Source organism: Ranitomeya imitator, chromosome 4 (assembly GCF_032444005.1).
Source record: "Ranitomeya imitator isolate aRanImi1 chromosome 4, aRanImi1.pri, whole genome shotgun sequence".
Taxonomy (NCBI): Eukaryota; Metazoa; Chordata; class Amphibia; order Anura; family Dendrobatidae; genus Ranitomeya; species Ranitomeya imitator.
This window is the reverse complement of record NC_091285.1, coordinates 28,581,728-28,607,826: the sequence shown is the minus strand read 5'-3', so window position 1 is coordinate 28,607,826 and position 26,099 is coordinate 28,581,728. Positions and strand designations below refer to the sequence as shown.

General features: G+C 44.4%; 1 protein-coding gene across 2 annotated transcripts in view; it reads left to right on the top strand.

Moving 5' to 3' along the window:
• The first annotated feature begins 7,068 nt into the window (after positions 1 to 7,068).
• Positions 7,069 to 26,099, top strand: part of PRMT8 (protein arginine methyltransferase 8) — a 219,167-nt gene continuing 200,136 nt past the window's right edge. The window contains exon 1 of one of the 2 annotated variants that reach the window (XM_069763439.1): positions 7,069 to 7,553. In XM_069763439.1, the coding sequence (XP_069619540.1) occupies positions 7,485 to 7,553 (69 nt within the window). In that variant the 5' untranslated portion in view covers positions 7,069 to 7,484. Of the gene's footprint in view, positions 7,554 to 7,637; positions 7,862 to 26,099 lie in introns of those variants that run through there. The other variant, XM_069763440.1, reaches the window with a different exon arrangement.

Genomic DNA, 26,099 nt, shown 5'->3' with positions numbered 1-26,099 from the left:
CAAAAGAAAGATGAAAATCTGATCAGTACCTCTGAACAGAATATAGCAAGTGTGAACAGGTGCAAGCGGCTACGACGTTATACTGTGCAAACAATAGAATACAGCAGCCTCTGTAAGCGGTAAGATAGGCGCACCTTTTTTTTTTGCTGGGACCTTAAACCCAGGGCTGCCACTAGGAATTTTGGGGCCCCACAATGGCAAAATTTTCAGGCCCAGGCTCCACCCCTCGAACTGTCCACAGTCCCACCACCTTCTCTTGGAAAAATTCCATTTCTGCACCCCGTCCTCACCAATCACGCATTATCAGTTCCCATCACCACATCACATGTATAGCCAGCAGCTTTTGTTTTGGCCCAAAAATATTTTTTAATCCCCCACCACGACAAAGTAGACTCTTTTGTCCAAGCTCTACTGTACTCTATCCTGTTAATCATTTGTTAAAATATCCAATACAATTTAGGTATATTTTATTTAATTTTTCAATGTTTAAAATGACCAATAATACCACATACAAGGGACAAATACCACAGCACCATGACCAGACACCATATTACCACCACATAGTGACCTGTAATAGCACATAAAAGGAACAAATACCGCCACACCATGGTCAGATCACATATTACCATCACAGTGACCGAATAATACTACATAGAAGGAATAAATACCGCCACATCATGACCAGACAATACATTAGCACCACAGTGACTAATTAATACCACATAAAAGGAAAAAATAGCACTACGCCATGTCCAGACAACATATTACCACCACATAGTGACCTATAATACCACATACAAGGAACAAATACAGCCACACCATGGCCGGATCACATATTAACACCACATAGTGACTGTATACAGTGTCAGTGTACAGGTAATACAGGGATTACCAGTGACATTATACACAGGAGCTCTGTATATAGTGTCACTGTAAAGGTAATCCAGTGATCACTGGTGACAGTATAATGTATACAGTGTATAGTGTGAGTGTACAGATAACACACTGACTCACCAGTGACGTCCCTAGGTGAATGCTTTCATCTTCATCCAGTACAGACCGCCATCACTTCTTCCAGCCAGGGCTCGTTTCTGCAGGAAATAACACAGTTATATAGAGCACCGCTTGCAGAAGACATTACTTAATTTTTCCCAACGTCTACACTACACCAGATGAAGGAAAAAAAGCAACATAGTGTCGCTCTGCACAGTAACAGGACCTCCCATTGAAAACAGTATCCTCAAAAAATAAAATACATGACTGCAGTAATAATATTCCTTAATTAGCCCCTAGGGTAATAATATCCCTCATCCTGGCCCCCTTGTGTCTCATTCCTGGCTCCATCCATATGTTCTCCCATCCTGCCCTCATTAGTATCCATTCTCCCAATGTGATGTCCCATCCTGCCCCATATGATCTCCCAATCCTGCCCCATATGATCTCCCCACCTGTCCCATCTGTCTCTATCCTGTCCCATCTGTCCCATGATCCTGCCACATGTGTCTCCATCCTGCCCCATGATCCTGCCCCATCTGTTTGTCTCTATCCTGCCCCATGATCCTTCACCATGTGTCTCCATCCTGCCCCATGAATCTTCACCATCTGTCTCCATCCTTCCCCATAATCCTGCGCCATGTGTCTCCATCCTGCCCCATCTATCTCCATCTGACACATCTGTCTCCATATCTCCATATCTGTCTCCATCCTGCCCATGATCCTGCACCACATGTCTGCATCCTGCACCATTTCTCCATCCTGCCCTATGATACTGCACCATGTGTCTCCGTCCTGCCACATGTACCTGTTCCATCTGTCTCCATCCCTCCCTATCTGTCTCCATCTTGCCCCATGATCCTGCACCATGTGTCTCTATCCTGCCCCCCCATGTTCCTGTCCCATCTGTCGCCATCCCTCCCTATCTGTCTCATCCTGCTCCATGAGCCTGAACCATGTGTCTCTGGATCGCTCCCCAAGGGCCGTAGGGTACTCGGTACCGGGTCCGATGTTCACTGGGGGATGTCACGGTGGCTGACCAGGTCCGTTGCCCTGGGACGTCCGTATAAAAGGGAAAGGTCTTTAAAGGGATAACGTTTATGTTCGTGATGCCACCTGTGGTATTCGGTCAGGGTGGCCGACGCTGCTTTAAGGGGTCCGCTGGGGTGATGTTATGGCAGCTAGATGGTATACCTTCCCACAGGTGAAGTATATCCCCAGGGTTTCCCAGTATGTAGATGGTGGTATGGTGAGAGGCGCAGAGAAGAACGAGGACACAAGGTTGCAGTCTCTTTACCTTTACTGAAGACTTCAGCATCCACAGTCCGGAGCACTAGATCACAGGGCAGGCAGAGTCTGGCTGGTTTGGAGGCAAGTCCAGAGTTCCCTTGTCCAGGTGGAAATCAGTAGCCTTCCCTTATGCTGCGGTGGTGTAGTCCCTTACTGCCTATGGCTTCACATAAGGGTTTCACAGAAGCGATATTTCGCTCTCTGTCCCCCGTATAGGATAGGACAAAACCCGTATGAATGGTGACTTGAACTTGTTTATAGGGTCTCTTAGATAACCCGGCTCTGTAGGTGTCACCGTGCCTCCTAGGTGTAGGTGCGGACAGGTAACCTGCAATTAGTTGTCCTGCCGGTCTCTAAAATAAGGCGTAGAGGTCCTTACTCCCTGGGTGTTCCGGCTATCGGAGTTCTGCACCTCAGAAGGATGCAGCCTGCTCGGGGCTGGTCCCCTTCTGGTATCCTCTCCTTTGTTTCGACTTCCTTCACGCTCGCTGCAAAACAATTCTGCCTTTCAATGTCTCTTTCTGGGAGCTGCAGCTCTGAGGGCATGCACAGCTCCTTTAACCTTCTGACCTCCTCAGACTACTGTCTGGAACTTTCTAACTTTCCCTACAGACTACCAGTTATATATATATATGGGGACTGTCCTAATAAATAGGAGCAGAAGCTCCCCCTGGTGGCCTGGAGTGTGAATGTGTGTTGCATGTTTGTGATACCTGGATGCAGTTATCCTTCCTTGCTTCCAAACGTAGCATCACTCTCCCCGAGAGGAAAGCAATACCATTACGACGACCAGGACCCTGGGGTGCCGCATCTCCATCCTGCCCCATGATCCTGCACCATGTTTTGCCAAACTGCTCCATCTGTCTCCATCCCACCTCATGATCCTGCACCATCTGTCTCCATCCTGCGTCATATCTCCATCCTGTCCCATGATCCTGCCCCATCTGACTCCATCCTGCCCCATGTCTACATCCTGCCCATGATTCTGCACCATCTGTCTCTGTCCTGCCCCATGTCTCTATTTTGCACCATGTGTCTCCACCCGTGCTCCATCTGTCTCCATCCTGCCCCATGATCCTGAACCATGTGTCTCCATCCTGCCCCATGATCCTGCACCATGTTTCGCCATACTGCTCCATCTGGCTCCATCCAGCCTCATGATCCTGCACCATCTGTCTCCATCTTGCCCCATGTCTCCATCCTGCCCCATGATCCGGCCCCATCTGTCTCCATCCTGCCCCATCTGTCTCCATCCTGCTCCATGTCTTCATCGTGTCCCATGATTCTGCACCATCTGTCACTATCCTACCCCATGTCTCCATCCTGCACCATGTGTCTCCATCGTGCGCCATCTGTCTCCATCCTGCCCCATGATCATGAACATGTGTCTCCATCCTGCGCCATGTCACATGGTGCAGGATCATAAGGCAGGAAGGAGACAGATGGGGCAGGATGGAGACACATGGTCCATGTGTCTCCAGCCTGCTGCCCAAATAGCTTGCCTCTTTCAATATAAAAAAAAAAACACTTTCTCCTTACCTGGCCACGGTCCACCCCAGGCATTTCAAGCGTGTACTCCCCGGGGAATGACAATGACATCATACACCGGCGACGTGCGCGCTGACGTCAGCTGCCAGCCTCCTGTTGGCTGGCGGCTTTTAACTATTGCAGTGCGGGCCACACAGGCCGGTTTCACAAGCCGGAGACACTGACTCACGTAGACACTTTGAAATCAATGTGTCTCTGCACATGTCAGCGTGTTTTCACAGACCGTGTGTCCATGTGCAAAACACGGAGACATATCAGTGTTCGTTTGAGCGCACGGATTACACGGACCCATTAAAGTCAATGGGTCCGTGTAAAACACGTACCGCACACGGACGCTGTCCATGTGCAGTCCGAGTGCCGTACAGGAGACAGCGCTACAGTAAGCGCTGTCCCCCCAGCTTGTGGTGCTGAAGCCGCCATTCATATCTTCTTTCCAGCAGCGTTCGCTGGAGAGAAGATATGATAAATCCTTTTTTTTTTTTTTTTTTTTCGTGTTTAAAATAAAGATCCCTGGGAGGGGGGTGGGGACAGGGATCTTTATTTTAAACACACACAAAAAAAAGGATTTTTCATATCTTCTCTCTAGCGAACGCTGCTGGAGAAAAGATATGAATGGCGGCTTCAGCACCAGATGCAGGGGACAGCGCTTACTTGTAGCGCTGTCTCCTGCACGGTCTGTGTGGTACCCAGTTGGCACACGGGCGGCACACGGCTGCCGCACGTGTGCCACACTGATGTTCACGGTAAGCACACGGACACACGGATACGGATAATTCCGGTACCGATTTTTCCGGTACTGGAATTATCTGGACGTGTGAGACTGACCTTATAGAGTTTAACTGAACCTGTGTCTCGGTCAGAAGCCTTCCGCTGGGGCCCGATGAGCAGAAGAGACGGGGCCCATTGCGGGCCCTCTCTGTTCATCGGGCCCCATACGTCAGTTCAAGGCAGTAATGCCCTGATGGCGGCACTGAGGTTGGGTAACCACAACACCTTTGGTGGTCTTAAGTGGAAATGCTGAAAGTGATCCCAGTGGTCTTCTAACAGTGTCCCTGTTTGCTCCATGACATTGCTCACAATACCCTCAATACTTCAGTAAAAATATAGATAATTTTCCTGGCTGTCTTGTGGAAGTGGGACTGATGACTGTAAAGCATGGGGTGTAGGAGGAACTTTACCGGTATCCCTATTTATTCAATTAAAATTCTGAAAACACCATCTCTAGCCCAACAGGAATATAGCCCTGGTGGTCCGGTGTTACTTCGTTTTTGCCCATAAACTTGGCTATGCATGCCAACCCTGATTCTCTGCAGTCATTATCCATGTCAGACATCAGACTATCCATTATATTCTACTAGGAATATCAAAGAGGAGACAGTGTCCCAGATTTATCACCTACGACTCTCTGACTTTTGACCCTTTTAATACAGTATGAGACTCCATATAATATAGATAGCGGACGATCTCAGTCTTTCTTACAGTCTTTGTTTTCTTGCTATGACCTTGAATAGGTCATCGATATTACATAATGGGGGATCTATGAAGTGAATGGGAGCTGAGCTGCAGTACCTGAGAATGGCCACTATATCGTGTATGGCGCTGTGCTGCGCCAACATTCTACACAATGGGCTTCCATCCAAATTGTTAGCTGATCAGTAGGGGCGCCAGAGTTTGGACCCTCACAGATATGATATTAATGACCTCTACTAAGGATTGGTCATCAATATTTTTAGTCCTGGAAAATCCCTTTAAAAAAACAAGTGGATACTGCAGGTCAGGTGGAGACAAGCCTTCATTGGAAAAATAGTGCCATTTGTAATATGACAATTTTTACATATGACCCCCCATTTTTTTTTGGGGGGGGGGGCAAAAAAAATATTTTTTGTTTATATTCACATATTTATGCATACATCTTTTTTGTTTTATTTTTACATTGTATTTATAATTTTCTATTATTTAAAGCAAGATATATATATATATATATATATATATATATATATATATATATATATAGAAAGATATATCTTGCTTTAAATAAAATTCTATAAATATACATGTATATATTTATATATAAACATACATGTGTATAAATATATTAATTGTTTTATATTATTTAAAGCAATATATATATTTATATATATGTATATTAATATTTTTATATTTTATTCCTAATTTTCTATTATTTAAAGCAATATATATTTTATATAATTTATGTATTTATACATATGTAAATTAATATTTTTATATTTTATTAAAGCTTTCTAAGATTTTAAGCAATAAATTCCCTGGGAGCCTGTTTAATTGCTGATACAATGAAGAAAGCCTGTGAGTCCTGCGTGTCCCGCCTACACGGATTGATTGACAGCTCTATCTGCCAATCATCCTGCGGGGGTGTAGGACACAGGACTCACAGGCTTTTTCTAACCTGAACAGCTTTTTACATGAAAATACTGAACAAAATCATACAAAACTACATATCCCAGCATTCAGCGTGGTGTCCTCTATCTTATACCATCTTTAGAATAGAGACCCTTTAAATGGTCTGAAAACCAGGACCACCATTAAGTCCAGTGTTACAAGATGGGTATGGTGACATCATCATGCACTCTTTTTATTTTTTTCTTTCATGGGACTGCAGGCAAATAAATCTCCATTATCTAAATCACTATATGGTGGGTATATTATACCCCATGCATGGAAATTCTGGAAAATCAGGTTCAGCTCTGCTACATCTGCACATGAAATAGAGACTGCAGTGGATCCTATATGGGGTTTTTTTTTTGGTGGTTATTACCTCTTCTCCCCGGCTATAGGTTTTTTTTTTCTATTTTTTTGGCAACAGGAACATCAAGTCTTATGTGGAATATGAGTTTTCATTAGCAAAAAGTCAATCAAATAAGGAGGCAAGGACTGGGGGGCTACAGGGATCCTCAGCCTCCAATCAGAAGGAGGGAGGCTGGAAAGGGTTAATGGGCTGACCCAGAATGAACAAACCTATCTGTATTCTGCACAGCACCATCTACACAACTACCAAGTGGAGATTATTAAGAAAAGTTCTTATTATATATATTTTTCATATATATATATATATATTCTGGAGGGAGGATATAGACATAACCAGGAGCAGAGGAAGGAAAGAAGAAGAACATTATTGTTGCAAGATTTCATTTTCTGCACATGGAAGTAATATTCAGCCTCTTCTAATAAGGAGGATTCGGTTTCCTACCAAGTTTTCCCAGAAGAAATAAAGAAAAAACAAAAGAAGACTCCGACTCGGTGGCACAAGGCATCCATTGCGAAAAGCTGAGCCTGAGCATTCCACCACACATCTGGAGAACTTGGCGGTGGCTGAAGATGGTCATCCTCCTCAAGGAGACCACCAGGTTGTGATCTACCAAGGTTCCACACCCCCTCCAGGAACCTCAGGTCATGACATTTTTGATAGATTTTTTCCATCCTTGGGTATCTGATGAGTTAACAAAGTGCAAATTGTGGCCACCTGAAGAGGAGAATAACTTTGGAAGAACTTGAGAAATCAATCTGGTGAAGAAGATCAAGAGGAAATCATTTGATTTTTTTTTTTTTGGGATACATAAATCATAATTAATAGTAAAAATAAAAGGGGGTAAAAAAAAAGGAACTTACAGGCTCTTATGGGAATTAAGCACTCCTCCCGCTGCTTGCTCCTGAGGAGGAAGATGGCTGAAGCAGAGAATGTGGAGGTAGGAGATGGTCTTCTGGAGATGCAGCAGATTTCCAGGAGAGGTGAACTTTGCATGTGTGGATAGTGGAGAAGGATGTGGGGTGTTGTGGAATGATGCGTGACTAACCCACTAGTGTCAATGGCTGAGTCACTGAGCGCAGCCCTGTGTATTAACCCCTGCAGCACCTCCAGCAGAGGGATGGTGGGGGACTATGGAGGGCTCCTGTGAATCCCACCTGCCTGACCTACAGGAGGAAGCCGCAGTGCATGAGCAGAGCCATGAATCTGTGCCTGCCCCTCCATAGGATGCGGAGCTATGTCTGTTCTGTGAGTATGGAGGAGAGGGGGGGATGCAGGAGGCAGGGGCACTGCTGGCACAGGGTGCCCTTCACATGGTGGGGGATGTGGGACTTGTGAATGGGGGGCTGAGCTCACAGCGGAGAGGGAAGGAAGCACAGGAGGATGCTGTAGATGTAGTAATATATTCATTACTGTGCTGTGTATAGGGGTCTTGTAGGGTATACATGTGTAATATACTCATTACTGTGCTGTGTATAGGGGTCTTGTAGGGTATACATGTGTAATATACTCATTACTGTGCTGTGTATAGGGGTCTTGTAGGGTATGCATGTGTAATACACTCATTACTGTGCTGTGTATAGGGGTCTTGTAGGGTATACATGTGTAATACACTCATTACTGTGCTGTGTATAGGGGTCTTGTAGGGTATACATGTGTAATACACTCATTGCTGTGCTGTGTATAGGGGTCTTGTAGGGTATACATGTGTAATATACTCATTACTGTGCTGTGTATAAGGGTCTTGTAGGGTATACATGTGTAATATACTCATTACTGTGCTGTGTATAAGGGTCTTGTAGAGTATACATGTGTAATACACTCATTACTGTACTGTGTATGGGGGTCTTTAGGGTATACATGTGTAATATACTCATTACTGTGCTGTGTATAGGGGTCTTGTAGGGTATACATGTGTAATATACTCATTACTGTGCTGTGTATAAGGGTCTTGTAGGGTATACATGTGTAATATACTCATTACTGTGCTGTGTATAGGGGTCTTGTAGGGTATACATGTGTAATATACTCATTACTGTGCTGTGTATAGGGGTCTTGTAGGGTATACATGTGTAATACTCTCATTGCTGTGCTGTGTATAGGGGTCTTGTAGGGTATACATGTGTAATACACTCATTACTGTGCTGTGTATAGGGGTCTTGTAGGGTATACATGTGTAATATACTCATTACTGTGCTGTGTATAGGGGTCTTGTAGGGTATACATGTGTAATACTCTCATTGCTGTGCTGTGTATAGGGGTCTTGTAGGGTATACATGTGTAATATACTCATTACTGTGCTGTGTATAAGGGTCTTGTAGGGTATACATGTGTAATATACTCATTACTGTGCTGTGTATAGGGGTCTTGTAGGGTATACATGTGTAATATACTCATTACTGTGCTGTGTATAGGGGTCTTGTAGGGTATACATGTGTAATACAGTCATTACTGTGCTGTGTATAGGGGTCTTGTAGGGTATACATGTGTAATATACTCATTACTGTGCTGTGTATAGGGGTCTTGTAGGGTATACATGTGTAATACACTCATTACTGTGCTTTGTATAGGGGTCTTGTAGGGTATACATGTGTAATACTCTCATTGCTGTGCTGTGTATAGGGGTCTTGTAGGGTATACATGTGTAATATACTCATTACTGTGCTGTGTATAGGGGTCTTGTAGGGTATACATGTGTAATACACTCATTACTGTGCTGTGTATAAGGGTCTTGTAGGGTATACATGTGTAATACACTCATTACTGTGCTGTGTATAGGGGTCTTGTAGGGTATACATGTGTAATATACTCATTACTGTGCTGTGTATAGGGGTCTTGTAGGGTATACATGTGTAATATACTCATTACTGTGCTGTGTATAAGGGTCTTGTAGGGTATACATGTGTAATACTCTCATTACTGTGCTGTGTATAGGGGTCTTGTAGGGTATACATGTGTAATATACTCATTACTGTGCTGTGTATAAGGGTCTTGTAGGGTATACATGTGTAATACAGTCATTACTGTGCTGTGTATAGGGGTCTTGTAGGGTATACATGTGTAATACACTCATTACTGTGCTGTGTATAGGGGTCTTGTAGGGTATACATGTGTAATACAGTCATTACTGTGCTGTGTATAGGGGTCTTGTAGGGTATACATGTGTAATACGCTCATTACTGTGCTGTGTATAGGGGTCTTGTAGGGTATACATGTGTAATACGCTCATTACTGTGCTGTGTATAGGGGTCTTGTAGGGTATACATGTGTAATATACTCATTACTGTGCTGTGTATAGGGGTCTTGTAGGGTATACATGTGTAATATACTCATTACTGTGCTGTGTATAAGGGTCTTGTAGGGTATACATGTGTAATATACTCATTACTGTGCTGTGTATAAGGGTCTTGTAGGGTATACATGTGTAATACAGTCATTACTGTGCTGTGTATAGGGGTCTTGTAGGGTATACATGTGTAATACACTCATTACTGTGCTGTGTATAGGGGTCTTGTAGGGTATACATGTGTAATACACTCATTACTGTGCTGTGCATAGGGGTCTTGTAGGGTATACATGTGTAATACACTCATTACTGTGCTGTGTATAGGGGTCTTGTAGGGTATACATGTGTAATATACTCATTACTGTGCTGTGTATAGGGGTCTTGCATATATGCATTTAGTATGGGACATACATGTGTCCTGCATGTTTAAAGGGGTCTTACATGAAGTCAGCAGGGGATATACATGTATCATACATTCTTTTATTGTTCATGTGAATAAGGGTGTTATATATACAGTCAGTAAGGATATACAGTACACGTGTAGCACATTCCTTAGTTGTTCTTACATAATTCATTCAATCACTGTGTGTTGGTGGATGGGGGGGATACACACAGGAGTATTATATTCATTTACTGTCTTTGTATCTGTTGGAGGTCCTGTGAGTGCAGTCAGTGGAGGGGAGCGGGGATAGATAGATGATAGATATATAGATAGATATATAGATAGATAGATAGATAGATAATAGATATATAATAGATAGATAATAGATAGATAATAGATATATAATAGATAGATAATAGATAGATAATAGATATATAATAGATAGATAATAGATAAATAGATAGATAATAGATAGATAATAGATAGATAATACATAGATATATAATAGATAGATAATAGATTATAGATAATAGATAGATAATAGATTATAGATAGATAGATAATAGATAATAGATAGATAGATAGATAGATAATAGATAGATAATAGATAGATAGATAGATAGATAGATTATAGATAGATAATAGATAGATAATAGATAATCGATAGATAATAGATAGATTATAGATAGATGATGGATAGATTTCGACAGTTGTACTTCTCTCCTTTTCTGTGGCTCATGTAATATAGGAACACAACATATTAGATATCTTAAATATTTATTCATAACAATAATAATATAGTGAATATTTGTCACATTGTATAACCCTTGCCCTATGCTCCGGTGCTGGCAGTGACCTCTGTGTGTAATGGGGGTCCGTGCATTATACACAGTGATGTTCTGCGTCTGTAGTTGGGGGATACAGATACGTTGTATACAGCTCCTGTATGAGGCCAGTTTCAGTGTGCGGTGTGCACCATATTGCGGTGCGATGTGTTGATCGTGGCCCTATATGTAGGAAGAATAGATACAGTTGTCGGAGGTTGTACAACATCTGTACTGAACACTACTGTGTCAGGGAGGCAGCTGCCTGGCATTGAGCATAATGTTTAGGAGGTTCAACAAGTCCCCGGATCTGGAGACTATAACTGGGCTGAGTGCTGCAGTTGTGTCCAGTCTCGGATCAGTATGTCTTTGGAATGTAGGAGGAAACCAGAGAACCCAGAGGAAACCCACACAAACACGGGGAGAACATACAATCTCCTTGCAGATGTTGTCCTTGGTGGGATTTGAACCCAGGATCCCAGTGCTGCAAGGCTGCAGTGCTAACCACTGAGCCACCATACAGCGCTAACCACTGTACAGTGCTAACCACTGTACAGTGCTAACCACTGAGCCACCATACAGTGCGAACCACTGAGCCACCATACAGTGCTAACCACTGAGCCACCATACAGTGCTAACCACTGAGCCACCATACAGTGCTAACTACTGAGCCACCATACAGTGCTAACCACTGTACAGTGCTAACCACTGAGCCACCATACAGTGCTAACCACTGTACAGTGCTAACCACTGAGCCACCATACAGTGCTAACCACTGAGCCACCATACAGTGCTAACCACTGTACAGTGCTAACCACTGAGCCACCATACAGGGCTAACCACTGAGCCACCATACAGTGCTAACCACTGAGCCACCGTACAGTGCTAACTACTGAGCCACCGTACAGTGCTAACCACTGAGCCACCGTACAGTGCTAACCACTGTACAGTGCTAACCACTGAGCCACCGTACAGTGCTAACCACTGAGCCACCGTACAGTGCTAACTACTGAGCCACCGTACAGTGCTAACTACTGAGCCACCGTACAGTGCTAACTACTGAGCCACCGTACAGTGCTAACCACTGAGCCACCATGCAGTGCTAACCACTGAGCCACCATACGGTGCTAACCACTGAGCCACCATACAGTGCTAACTACTGAGCCACCATACAGTGCTAACCACTGTACAGTGCTAACCACTGAGCGACCATACAGTGCTAACCACTGAGCCACCATACGGTGCAAACCACTGAGCCACCATACAGTGCTAACCACTGTACAGTGCTAACCACTGAGCGACCATACAGTGCTAACCACTGTACAGTGCTAACCACTGAGCCACCATACAGTGCTAACCACTGAGCCACCATACAGTGCTAACCACTGAGCCACCGTACAGTGCTAACCACTGAGCCACCATACAGGGCTAACCACTGAGCCACCATACAGTGCTAACCACTGTACAGTGCTAACCACTGAGCCACCATACAGTGCTAACCACTGAGCCACCATACAGTGCTAACCACTGAGCCACCGTACAGTGCTAACCTCTGAGCCACCATACAGTGCTAACTACTGAGCCACCGTACAGTGCTAACCACTGAGCCACCATACAGTGCTAACCACTGTACAGTGCTAACTACTGAGCCACCGTACAGTGCTAACTACTGAGCCACCGTACAGTGCTAACCACTGAGCCACCGTACAGTGCTAACTACTGAGCCACCATACAGTGCTAACCACTGAGCCACCGTACAGTGCTAACTACTGAGCCACCATACAGTGCTAATTACTGAGCCACCATACAGTGCTAACCACTGAACCACAGTACAGTGCTAACCACTGAGCCACCGTACAGTGCTAACCACTGAGCCATCGTACAGTGCTAACCACTGAGCCACCGTACAGTGCTAACTACTGAGCCACCGTACAGTGCTAACTACTGAGCCACCGTACAGTGCTAACTACTGAGCCACCGTACAGTGCTAACTACTGAGCCACCGTACAGTGCTAACTACTGAGCCACTGTGCTGCCCAATATCAGGACTTCCCTTTATGAGCCAGAACCCAGAGATGCCACCATGAAATCTCAGCCCATTTATGAATTACTTGTTTGGATACATGGCATGTAATCATATATTTTCCCTACAGGGGGCGCTGTAGAAAACAAATAATGTATATTTAGCATGGGTTATGCCCAGTGATAACAGCAAAACCGCTGCCATGCATGTGTGTCTCTCTCCATTGATAAACAGTGGTTTGTGAAGCCAGACGTTGGGCAATCATCAGATCACCCGAATGCACAGTCTGTCCCCTTTCATTCTGTGGCCCTATGCAGCTGCCTAGTTTGCCTGTGTGACATGTACACCCCTGCCTGCACTATGTAATGCATTAGTTCCTTGTCCCTGATGCAGAGGATGGAGGAGGAGGCAGAAAAACAAAATGTCACTTTACACAAAATAAGCCCCACATCTCATGTCCCAAATACCTGACCTATAACTGGATTTATGATGAGATCCCTTCTCTCACTACTTTATATCCGCAGTGATGACCGGCTCCTGGCATTGCTGAGAATGTGCCAGCCGGCTGTAAAGTGCCATGACGTGGCTGCTGCAACGGGATAGCTGAGGTGTTCTGTACATGTCAGTGTATGGCACTATTCATCATGGCCCTGTATGGCACTATTCATCATGGTTCTGTATGGCACTATTCATCATGGCCCTGTATGGCACTATTCATCATGGCTCTGTATGGCACTATTCATCATGGTTCTGTATGGCACTATTCATCATGGTTCTGTATGGCACTATTCATCATGGTTCTGTATGGCACTATTCATCATGGTTCTGTATGGCACTATTCATCATGGCTCTGTATGGCACTATTCATCATGGCCCTGTATGGCACTATTCATCATGGTTCTGTATGGCACTATTCATCATGGTTCTGTATGGCACTATTCATCATGGCTCTGTATGGCACTATTCATCATGGCCCTGTATGGCACTATTCATCATGGTTCTGTATGGCACTATTCATCATGGCCCTGTATGGCACTATTCATCATGGTTCTGTATGGCACTATTCATCATGGCCCTGTATGGCACTATTCATCATGGCCCTGTATGGCACTATTCATCATGGTTCTGTATGGCACTATTCATCATGGCCCTGTATGGAACTATTCATCATGGTTCTGTATGGCACTATTCATCATGGCCCTGTATGGCACTATTCATCATGGTTCTGTATGGCACTATTCATCATGGCCCTGTATGGCACTATTCATCATGGCCCTGTATGGCATTATTCATCATGGCCCTGTATGGCACTATTCATCATGGCCCTGTATGGCACTATTCATCATGGCCCTGTATGGCACTATTCATCATGGTTCTGTATGGCACTATTCATCATGGCCCTGTATGGCACTATTCATCATGGCCCTGTATGGCACTATTCATCATGGCCCTGTATGGCACTATTCATCATGGCCCTGTATGGCACTATTCATCATGGCTCTGTATGGCACTATTCATCATGGCCCTGTATGGAACTATTCATCATGGCCCTGTATGGCACTATTCATCATGGCTCTGTATGGCACTATTCATCATGGCCCTGTATGGCACTATTCATCATGGTTCTGTATGGCACTATTCATCATGGCCCTGTATGGCACTATTCATCATGGCCCTGTATGGCACTATTCATCATGGTTCTGTATGGCACTATTCATCATGGCCCTGTATGGCACTATTCATCATGGTTCTGTATGGCACTATTCATCATGGCTCTGTATGGCACTATTCATCATGGTTCTGTATGGCACTATTCATCATGGCCCTGTATGGCACTATTCATCATGGTTCTGTATGGCACTATTCATCATGGTTCTGTATGGCACTATTCATCATGGCCCTGTATGGCACTATTCATCATGGCCCTGTATGGCACTATTCATCATGGCCCTGTATGGCACTATTCATCATGGTTCTGTATGGCACTATTCAACATGGCCCTGTATGGCACTATTCATCATGGCCCTGTATGGCACTATTCATCATGGTTCTGTATGGCACTATTCATCATGGCCCTGTATGGCACTATTCATCATGGCCCTGTATGGCACTATTCATCATGGTTCTGTATGGCACTATTCATCATGGTTCTGTATGGCACTATTCATCATGGCCCTGTATGGCACTATTCATCATGGCCCTGTATGGCACTATTCATCATGGCCCTGTATGGCACTATTCATCATGGCTATGTATGGCACTATTCATCATGGCCCTGTATGGCACTATTCATCATGGTTCTGTATGGCACTATTCATCATGGTTCTGTATGGCACTATTCATCATGGCCCTGTATGGCACTATTCATCATGGCCCTGTATGGCACTATTCATCATGGCCCTGTATGGCACTATTCATCATGGCTCTGTATGGCACTATTCATCATGGCCCTGTATGGCACTATTCATCATGGCCCTGTATGGCACTATTCATCATGGCTCTGTATGGCACTATTCATCATGGCCCTGTATGGCACTATTCATCATGGTTCTGTATGGCACTATTCATCATGGTTCTGTATGGCACTATTCATCATGGCCCTGTATGGCACTATTCATCATGGCTCTGTATGGCACTATTCATCATGGCCCTGTATGGCACTATTCATCATGGCCCTGTATGGCACTATTCATCATGGCCCTGTATGGCACTATTCATCATGGCCCTGTATGGCACTATTCATCATGGCCCTGTATGGCACTATTCATCATGGTTCTGTATGGCACTATTCATCATGGCCCTGTATGGAACTATTCATCATGGTTCTGTATGGCACTATTCATCATGGCTCTGTATGGCACTATTCATCATGGCACTGTATGGCACTATTCATCATGGCACTGTATGGCACTATTCATCATGGCACTGTATGGCACTATTCATCATGGCACTGTATGGCACTATTCATCATGGCACTGTATGGCACTATTCATCATGGCACTGTATGGCACTATTCATCATGGCACTGTATGGCACTATTCATCATGGCCCTGTATGGCACTATTCATCATGGCTCTGTATGGCACTATTCATCATGGCACTGTATGGCACTATTCATCATGGCACTGTATGGCACTATTCATCATGGCACTGTATGGCACTATTCATCATGGCACTGTATGGCACTATTCATCATGGCCCTGTATGGCACTATTCATCATGGCTCTGTATGGCACTATTCATCATGGCCCTGTATGGCACTATTCATCATGGCTCTGTATGGCACTATTCATCATGGCCCTGTATGGCACTATTCATCATGGTTCTGTATGGCACTATTCATCATGGTTCTGTATGGCACTATTCATCATGGCCCTGTGTGGCACTATTCATCATGGCCCTGTATGGCACTATTCATCATGGCTCTGTATGGCACTATTCATCATGGCTCTGTATTGCACTATTCATCATGGCCCTGTATGGCACTATTCATCATGGCCCTGTATGGCACTATTCATCATGGTTCTGTATGGCACTATTCATCATGGCCCTGTATGGCACTATTCATCATGGCCCTGTATGGCACTATTCATCATGGCCCTGTATGGCACTATTCATCATGGCCCTGTATGGCACTATTCATCATGGCTCTGTATTGCACTATTCATCATGGCCCTGTATGGCACTATTCATCATGGCCCTGTATGGCACTATTCATCATGGCCCTGTATGGCACTATTCATCATGGCTCTGTATGGCACTATTCATTATGGCTCTGTATGGCACTTTTTCATGGGCACTGTATGGCACTATTCATCATGGCCCTGTATGGCACTATTCATCATGGCTCTGTATGGCACTATTCATCATGGCTCTGTATGGCACTATTCATCATGGCTCTGTATGGCACTATTCATCATGGCTCTGTATGGCACTATTCATCATGGCTCTGTATGGCACTATTCATCATGGCCCTGTATGGCACTATTCATTATGGCTCTGTATGGCACTATTCATCATGGCCCTGTATGGCACTATTCATCATGGCTCTGTATGGCACTATTCATCATGGCTCTGTATGGCACTATTCATCATGGCTCTGTATGGCACTATTCATTATGGCTCTGTATGGCACTATTTATCATGGCCCTGTATGGCACTATTCGTTATGGCTCTGTATGGCACTATTCATCATGGCCCTGTATGGCACTATTCATTATGGCTCTGTATGGCACTATTTATCATGGCCCTGTATGGCACTATTCATTATGGCTCTGTATGGCACTATTCATCATGGCCCTGTATGGCACTATTCATTATGGCTCTGTATGGCACTATTTATCATGGCCCTGTATGGCACTATTCGTTATGGCTCTGTATGGCACTTTTTCATGAGCACTGAATGGCACTGTTCATCGTGGCACTGTATGGCACTATTCATCGTGGCACTGTATGGCACTATTCATCGTGGCACTGTATGGCACTGTTCATTGTGGCACTGTATGGCACTGTTCATTGTGGCACTGTATGGCACTATTCATCATGGCCCTGTATGGCACTATTCATCATGGTTCTGTATGGCACTATTCATCATGGCCCTGTATGGCACTATTCATCATGGTTCTGTATGGCACTATTCATCATGGCCCTGTATGGCACTATTCATCATGGCCCTGTATGGAACTATTCATCATGGTTCTGTATGGCACTATTCATCATGGCCCTGTATGGCACTATTCATCATGGTTCTGTATGGCACTATTCATCATGGCCCTGTATGGCACTATTCATCATGGCCCTGTATGGCATTATTCATCATGGCCCTGTATGGCACTATTCATCATGGCCCTGTATGGCACTATTCATCATGGCCCTGTATGGCACTATTCATCATGGTTCTGTATGGCACTATTCATCATGGCCCTGTATGGCACTATTCATCATGGCCCTGTATGGCACTATTCATCATGGCCCTGTATGGCACTATTCATCATGGCCCTGTATGGCACTATTCATCATGGCTCTGTATGGCACTATTCATCATGGCCCTGTATGGAACTATTCATCATGGCCCTGTATGGCACTATTCATCATGGCTCTGTATGGCACTATTCATCATGGCCCTGTATGGCACTATTCATCATGGTTCTGTATGGCACTATTCATCATGGCCCTGTATGGCACTATTCATCATGGCCCTGTATGGCACTATTCATCATGGTTCTGTATGGCACTATTCATCATGGCCCTGTATGGCACTATTCATCATGGTTCTGTATGGCACTATTCATCATGGCTCTGTATGGCACTATTCATCATGGTTCTGTATGGCACTATTCATCATGGCCCTGTATGGCACTATTCATCATGGTTCTGTATGGCACTATTCATCATGGTTCTGTATGGCACTATTCATCATGGCCCTGTATGGCACTATTCATCATGGCCCTGTATGGCACTATTCATCATGGCCCTGTATGGCACTATTCATCATGGTTCTGTATGGCACTATTCATCATGGCCCTGTATGGCACTATTCATCATGGCCCTGTATGGCACTATTCATCATGGTTCTGTATGGCACTATTCATCATGGCCCTGTATGGCACTATTCATCATGGCCCTGTATGGCACTATTCATCATGGTTCTGTATGGCACTATTCATCATGGTTCTGTATGGCACTATTCATCATGGCCCTGTATGGCACTATTCATCATGGCCCTGTATGGCACTATTCATCATGGCCCTGTATGGCACTATTCATCATGGCTCTGTATGGCACTATTCATCATGGCCCTGTATGGCACTATTCATCATGGTTCTGTATGGCACTATTCATCATGGTTCTGTATGGCACTATTCATCATGGCCCTGTATGGCACTATTCATCATGGCCCTGTATGGCACTATTCATCATGGCCCTGTATGGCACTATTCATCATGGCTCTGTATGGCACTATTCATCATGGCCCTGTATGGCACTATTCATCATGGCCCTGTATGGCACTATTCATCATGGCTCTGTATGGCACTATTCATCATGGCCCTGTATGGCACTATTCATCATGGTTCTGTATGGCACTATTCATCATGGTTCTGTATGGCACTATTCATCATGGCCCTGTATGGCACTATTCATCATGGCTCTGTATGGCACTATTCATCATGGCCCTGTATGGCACTATTCATCATGGCCCTGTATGGCACTATTCATCATGGCCCTGTATGGCACTATTCATCATGGCCCTGTATGGCACTATTCATCATGGCCCTGTATGGCACTATTCATCATGGTTCTGTATGGCACTATTCATCATGGCCCTGTATGGAACTATTCATCATGGTTCTGTATGGCACTATTCATCATGGCTCTGTATGGCACTATTCATCATGGCACTGTATGGCACTATTCATCATGGCACTGTATGGCACTATTCATCATGGCACTGTATGGCACTATTCATCATGGCACTGTATGGCACTATTCATCATGGCACTGTATGGCACTATTCATCATGGCACTGTATGGCACTATTCATCATGGCACTGTATGGCACTATTCATCATGGCCCTGTATGGCACTATTCATCATGGCTCTGTATGGCACTATTCATCATGGCACTGTATGGCACTATTCATCATGGCACTGTATGGCACTATTCATCATGGCACTGTATGGCACTATTCATCATGGCACTGTATGGCACTATTCATCATGGCCCTGTATGGCACTATTCATCATGGCTCTGTATGGCACTATTCATCATGGCCCTGTATGGCACTATTCATCATGGCTCTGTATGGCACTATTCATCATGGCCCTGTATGGCACTATTCATCATGGTTCTGTATGGCACTATTCATCATGGTTCTGTATGGCACTATTCATCATGGCCCTGTGTGGCACTATTCATCATGGCCCTGTATGGCACTATTCATCATGGCTCTGTATGGCACTATTCATCATGGCTCTGTATTGCACTATTCATCATGGCCCTGTATGGCACTATTCATCATGGCCCTGTATGGCACTATTCATCATGGTTCTGTATGGCACTATTCATCATGGCCCTGTATGGCACTATTCATCATGGCCCTGTATGGCACTATTCATCATGGCCCTGTATGGCACTATTCATCATGGCCCTGTATGGCACTATTCATCATGGCTCTGTATTGCACTATTCATCATGGCCCTGTATGGCACTATTCATCATGGCCCTGTATGGCACTATTCATCATGGCCCTGTATGGCACTATTCATCATGGCTCTGTATGGCACTATTCATTATGGCTCTGTATGGCACTTTTTCATGGGCACTGTATGGCACTATTCATCATGGCCCTGTATGGCACTATTCATCATGGCTCTGTATGGCACTATTCATCATGGCTCTGTATGGCACTATTCATCATGGCTCTGTATGGCACTATTCATCATGGCTCTGTATGGCACTATTCATCATGGCTCTGTATGGCACTATTCATCATGGCCCTGTATGGCACTATTCATTATGGCTCTGTATGGCACTATTCATCATGGCCCTGTATGGCACTATTCATTATGGCTCTGTATGGCACTATTCATCATGGCCCTGTATGGCACTATTCATCATGGCTCTGTATGGCACTATTCATCATGGCTCTGTATGGCACTATTCATCATGGCTCTGTATGGCACTATTCATTATGGCTCTGTATGGCACTATTTATCATGGCCCTGTATGGCACTATTCGTTATGGCTCTGTATGGCACTATTCATCATGGCCCTGTATGGCACTATTCATTATGGCTCTGTATGGCACTATTTATCATGGCCCTGTATGGCACTATTCATTATGGCTCTGTATGGCACTATTCATCATGGCCCTGTATGGCACTATTCATTATGGCTCTGTATGGCACTATTTATCATGGCCCTGTATGGCACTATTCATTATGGCTCTGTATGGCACTATTTATCATGGCCCTGTATGGCACTATTCATTATGGCTCTGTATGGCACTATTCATCATGGCCCTGTATGGCACTATTCATTATGGCTCTGTATGGCACTATTTATCATGGCCCTGTATGGCACTATTCGTTATGGCTCTGTATGGCACTTTTTCATGAGCACTGAATGGCACTGTTCATCGTGGCACTGTATGGCACTATTCATCGTGGCACTGTATGGCACTATTCATCGTGGCACTGTATGGCACTGTTCATTGTGGCACTGTATGGCACTGTTCATTGTGGCACTGTATGGCACTGTTCATTGTGGCACTGTATGGCACTGTTCACCAGGACACAGCGTAACATTATTCATCCAGGCTTTGAAATCCAGTATTTGTCAGGGCAATAGATGATACTATGTATTAGGGCGCTGTACGGCACTATTTATTAGGGCACCATCTAGCACTATTTCTCAGAACACCATATGTTACTATTCATCAGGTTACTGTATTGCACTATTAATCACTATTTATAAGGGAACCGTATGACACTATTTATCAGGGCACTGTATGTTATTATTGATCAGGGTACTGTATATAATCACTTATCAGGGCACCATAATGGCACTAATTATTAGGTTATGGTATGGCACTATTCAACAGGTTACTGTATGGTACTATTAATCACTATATGGCACTATTCATCATGGCATTAATAATGGAGCCCCTGCAGGGCACTGTATGACAATAATCAATATGGCGGGGATCCTGATAAAGTTTTGAACTTCATCCATCAGTTTTAATGTCTGCCTTCTGGTGTACTGAGTGCCCAGAGCCGAGGCCAGCAGGGTGGTGCAGGGGTGAGCCTATAATTTAGCACCTCTCGTCATCTGTAGGGATGATGCACAGCGCATGCTCCTGGAGGAGAGCTGAGGTCAGGCTGCACTCAGAGCTCACACATTGATTTTGCTGCAATTTTCTGCAGCTCTGTCCTGCATTACAATGAGAGCAGCAGAGCAGCGCGTGGAGCCGGCGGCAGCCGCAGTGCGCAGGCGCGGGGCCAGCAGGAGCTCTCCCTGGTGCTGCAGCCATGTCTGATGATGTAGCAGAGCTCTGTGTGTAATATATTCACAGCTGGGCTTCTCACATATGGTAGAGTTTGTCTGAGGTAGCAGAGCTGTGTTTGTCACATATGGCAGAGATGTAGCCGTACAGAGCTGAGTATATCTGGTACAGCAGTAGAGCTGTGTTTGTCAGGTGGTGAGAAGCTGATTGAAGACATGGCCCTCCTTAGATTTTGGATATTGCTAAGTTTTAAAGGGAACCTGTCACCTGAATTTGGCGGGACTGGTTTTGGGTCATATGGGCGGAGTTTTCGGGTGTTTGATTCACCCTTTCCTTACCCGCTGGCTGCATGCTGGCTGCAATATTGGATTGAAGTTCATTTTCTGTCCTCCATAGTACACGCCTGCGCAAAGCAATCTTGCTTTGCACAGGCGTGTACTATGAGGGACAGAGAATGAACTTCAATCCAATATTGCAGCCAGCATGCAGCCAGCGGGTAAGGAAAGGGTGAATCAAACACCCGAAAACTCCGCCCATATGACCCAAAACCGGTCCCACCAAATTCAGGTGACAGAGTCCCTTTAAGTGTCTCTGAAGATGTAGCAGAGCAGAAATTGGCAGGTACCGAGCAGTTGTGTTGTCCAGGTGTTTTATATGCTTTGAGCTCATATCTGATGATGTAGCTGAGCTTTGTTTGTCACTGGTATTAAGCAGCTCTCTTTTTGACAGATATTGCAGAACAGTGCTCTTTGTTAGATATGGTGGAGCTGTGTTTGTTAGATAGAGCAGAGCTGTGTTTGTTAGGTAGAGCAGAGCTGTGTTTGTTAGGTAGAGCAGAGCTGTGTTTGTTAGGTAGAGCAGAGCTGTGTTTGTTAGGTAGAGCAGAGCTGTGTTTGTTAGGTAGAGCAGAGCTGTGTTTGTTAGGTAGAGCAGAGCTGTGTTTGTTAGGTAGAGCAGAGCTGTGTTTGTTAGGTACAGCAGAGCTGTGTTTGTTAGATAGAGCAGAGCTGTGTTTGTTGGATAGAGCAGAGCTGTGTTTGTTAGATATTGTGGAGCTGTGTTTGTTAGATATTGTGGAGCTGTGTTTGTTAGATATTGTGGAGCTGTGTTTGTTAGATATTGTGGAGCTGTGTTTGTTAGATATTGTGGAGCTGTGTTTGTTAGATATTGTGGAGCTGTGTTTGTTAGATATTGTGGAGCTGTGTTTGTTAGATATTGTGGAGCTGTGTTAGGTAGAGCAGAGCTGTGTTTGTTAGATAGAGCAGAGCTGTGTTTGTTAGGTAGAGCAGAGCTGTGTTTGTTGGATATGGTGGTGCTGTGTTTGTTAGATATTGTGGAGCTGTGTTTGTTGGATATGGTGGAGCTGTGTTAGGTAGAGTAGAGCTGTGTTTGTTAGATAGAGCAGAGCTGTGTTTGTTGGATAGAGCAGAGCTGTGTTTGTTAGATATTGTGGAGCTGTGTTTGTTGGATATGGTGGAGCTGTGTTAGGTAGAGCAGAGCTGTGTTTGTTGGAGATAGGGGAGCTGTGTTTGTTAGATATTGTGGAGCTGTGTTTGTTAGATATTGTGGAGCTGTGTTTGTTAGATATTGTGGAGCTGTGTTTGTTAGATATTGTGGAGCTGTGTTTGTTGGATATGGTGGAGCTGTGTTAGGTAGAGCAGAGCTGTGTTTGTTAGATAGAGCAGAGCTGTGTTTGTTGGATATGGTGGTGCTGTGTTTGTTAGATATTGTGGAGCTGTGTTTGTTGGATATGGTGGAGCTGTGTTTGTTAGATATTGTGGAGCTGTGTTTGTTAGATATTGTGGAGCTGTGTTTGTTAGATATTGTGGAGCTGTGTTTGTTAGATATTGTGGAGCTGTGTTTGTTGGATATGGTGGAGCTGTGTTAGGTAGAGCAGAGCTGTGTTTGTTAGATAGAGCAGAGCTGTGTATGTTGGATATGGTGGTGCTGTGTTTGTTAGATATGGTGGAGCTGTGTTTGTTAGATATTGTGGAGCTGTGTTTGTTGGATATGGTGGAGCTGTGTTAGGTAGAGCAGAGCTGTGTTTGTTGGAGATAGGGGAGCTGTGTTTGTTAGATATTGTGGAGCTGTGTTTGTTAGATATTGTGGAGCTGTGTTTGTTAGATATTGTGGAGCTGTGTTTGTTAGATATTGTGGAGCTGTGTTTGTTAGATATTGTGGAGCTGTGTTTGTTAGATATTGTGGAGCTGTGTTTGTTGGATATGGTGGAGCTGTGTTAGGTAGAGCAGAGCTGTGTTTGTTAGATAGAGCAGAGCTGTGTTTGTTGGATATGGTGGTGCTGTGTTTGTTAGATATTGTGGAGCTGTGTTTGTTGGATATGGTGGAGCTGTGTTAGGTAGAGCAGAGCTGTGTTTGTTAGATAGAGCAGAGCTGTGTTTGTTAGGTAGAGCAGAGCTGTGTTTGTTGGATATGGTGGAGCTGTGTTTGTTAGATATGGTGGAGCTGTGTTTGTTAGATAGAGCAGAGCTGTGTTTGTTAGGTAGAGCAGAGCTGTGTTTGTTGGAGATAGGGGAGCTGTGTTTGTTAGATATTGTGGAGCTGTGTTTGTTAGATATTGTGGAGCTGTGTTTGTTAGATATTGTGGAGCTGTGTTTGTTAGAAATTGTGGAGCTGTGTTTGTTAGATATTGTGGAGCTGTGTTTGTTAGATATTGTGGAGCTGTGTTTGTTGCATATGGTGGAGCTGTGTTTGTTAGGTACAGCTGTGTTTGTTAGGTACAGCAGAGCTGTGTTTGTTGAATATGGTGGAGCTGTGTTAGGTAGAGCAGAGCTGTGTTTGTTAGATAGAGCAGAGCTGTGTTTGTTGGATATGGTGGTGCTGTGTTTGTTAGATATTGTGGAGCTGTGTTTGTTGGATATGGTGGAGCTGTGTTAGGTAGAGCAGAGCTGTGTTTGTTAGATAGAGCAGAGCTGTGTTTGTTAGGTAGAGCAGAGCTGTGTTTGTTGGATATGGTGGAGCTGTGTTTGTTAGATATGGTGGAGCTGTGTTTCTTAGATAGAGCAGAGCTGTGTTTGTTAGGTAGAGCAGAGCTGTGTTTGTTGGAGATAGGGGAGCTGTGTTTGTTAGATATTGTGGAGCTGTGTTTGTTAGATATTGTGGAGCTGTGTTTGTTAGATATTGTGGAGCTGTGTTTGTTAGAAATTGTGGAGCTGTGTTTGTTAGATATTGTGGAGCTGTGTTTGTTAGATATTGTGGAGCTGTGTTTGTTAGATATTGTGGAGCTGTGTTTGTTGCATATGGTGGAGCTGTGTTTGTTAGGTACAGCTGTGTTTGTTAGGTACAGCAGAGCTGTGTTTGTTGAATATGGTGGAGCTGTGTTTGTTAGGTACAGCAGAGCTGTTTGTTGGATATGGTGGAGCTGTGTTTGTTAGGTACAGCAGAGCTGTGTTTGTTGGATATGGTGGAGCTGTGTTTGTTAGGCACAGCAGAGCTGTGTTTGTTGGATATGGTGGAGCTGTGTTTGTTAGGTACAGCAGAGCTGTGTTTGTTATTTACAGCAGAGCTGTGTTTGTTGGATATGGTGGAGCTGTGTTTGTTAGGTACAGCAGAGCTGTTTGTTGGATATGGTGGAGCTGTGTTTGTTAGGTACAGCAGAGCTGTGTTTGTTATTTACAGCAGAGCTGTGTTTGTTGGATATGGTGGAGCTGTGTTTGTTAGGTACAGCAGAGCTGTGTTTGTTGGATATGGTGGAGCTGTGTTTGTTAGGCACAGCAGAGCTGTGTTTGTTGGATATGGTGGAGCTGTGTTTGTTAGGTACAGCAGAGCTGTGTTTGTTAGGTACAGCAGAGCTGTGTTTGTTAGGTACAGCAGAGCTGTGTTTGTTAGGTACAGCAGAGCTGTGTTTGTTAGGTACAGCAGAGCTGTGTTTGTTAGGTACAGCAGAGCTGTGTTTGTTAGGTACAGCAGAGCTGTGTTTGTTAGATAGAGCAGAGCTGTGCTTGTTGG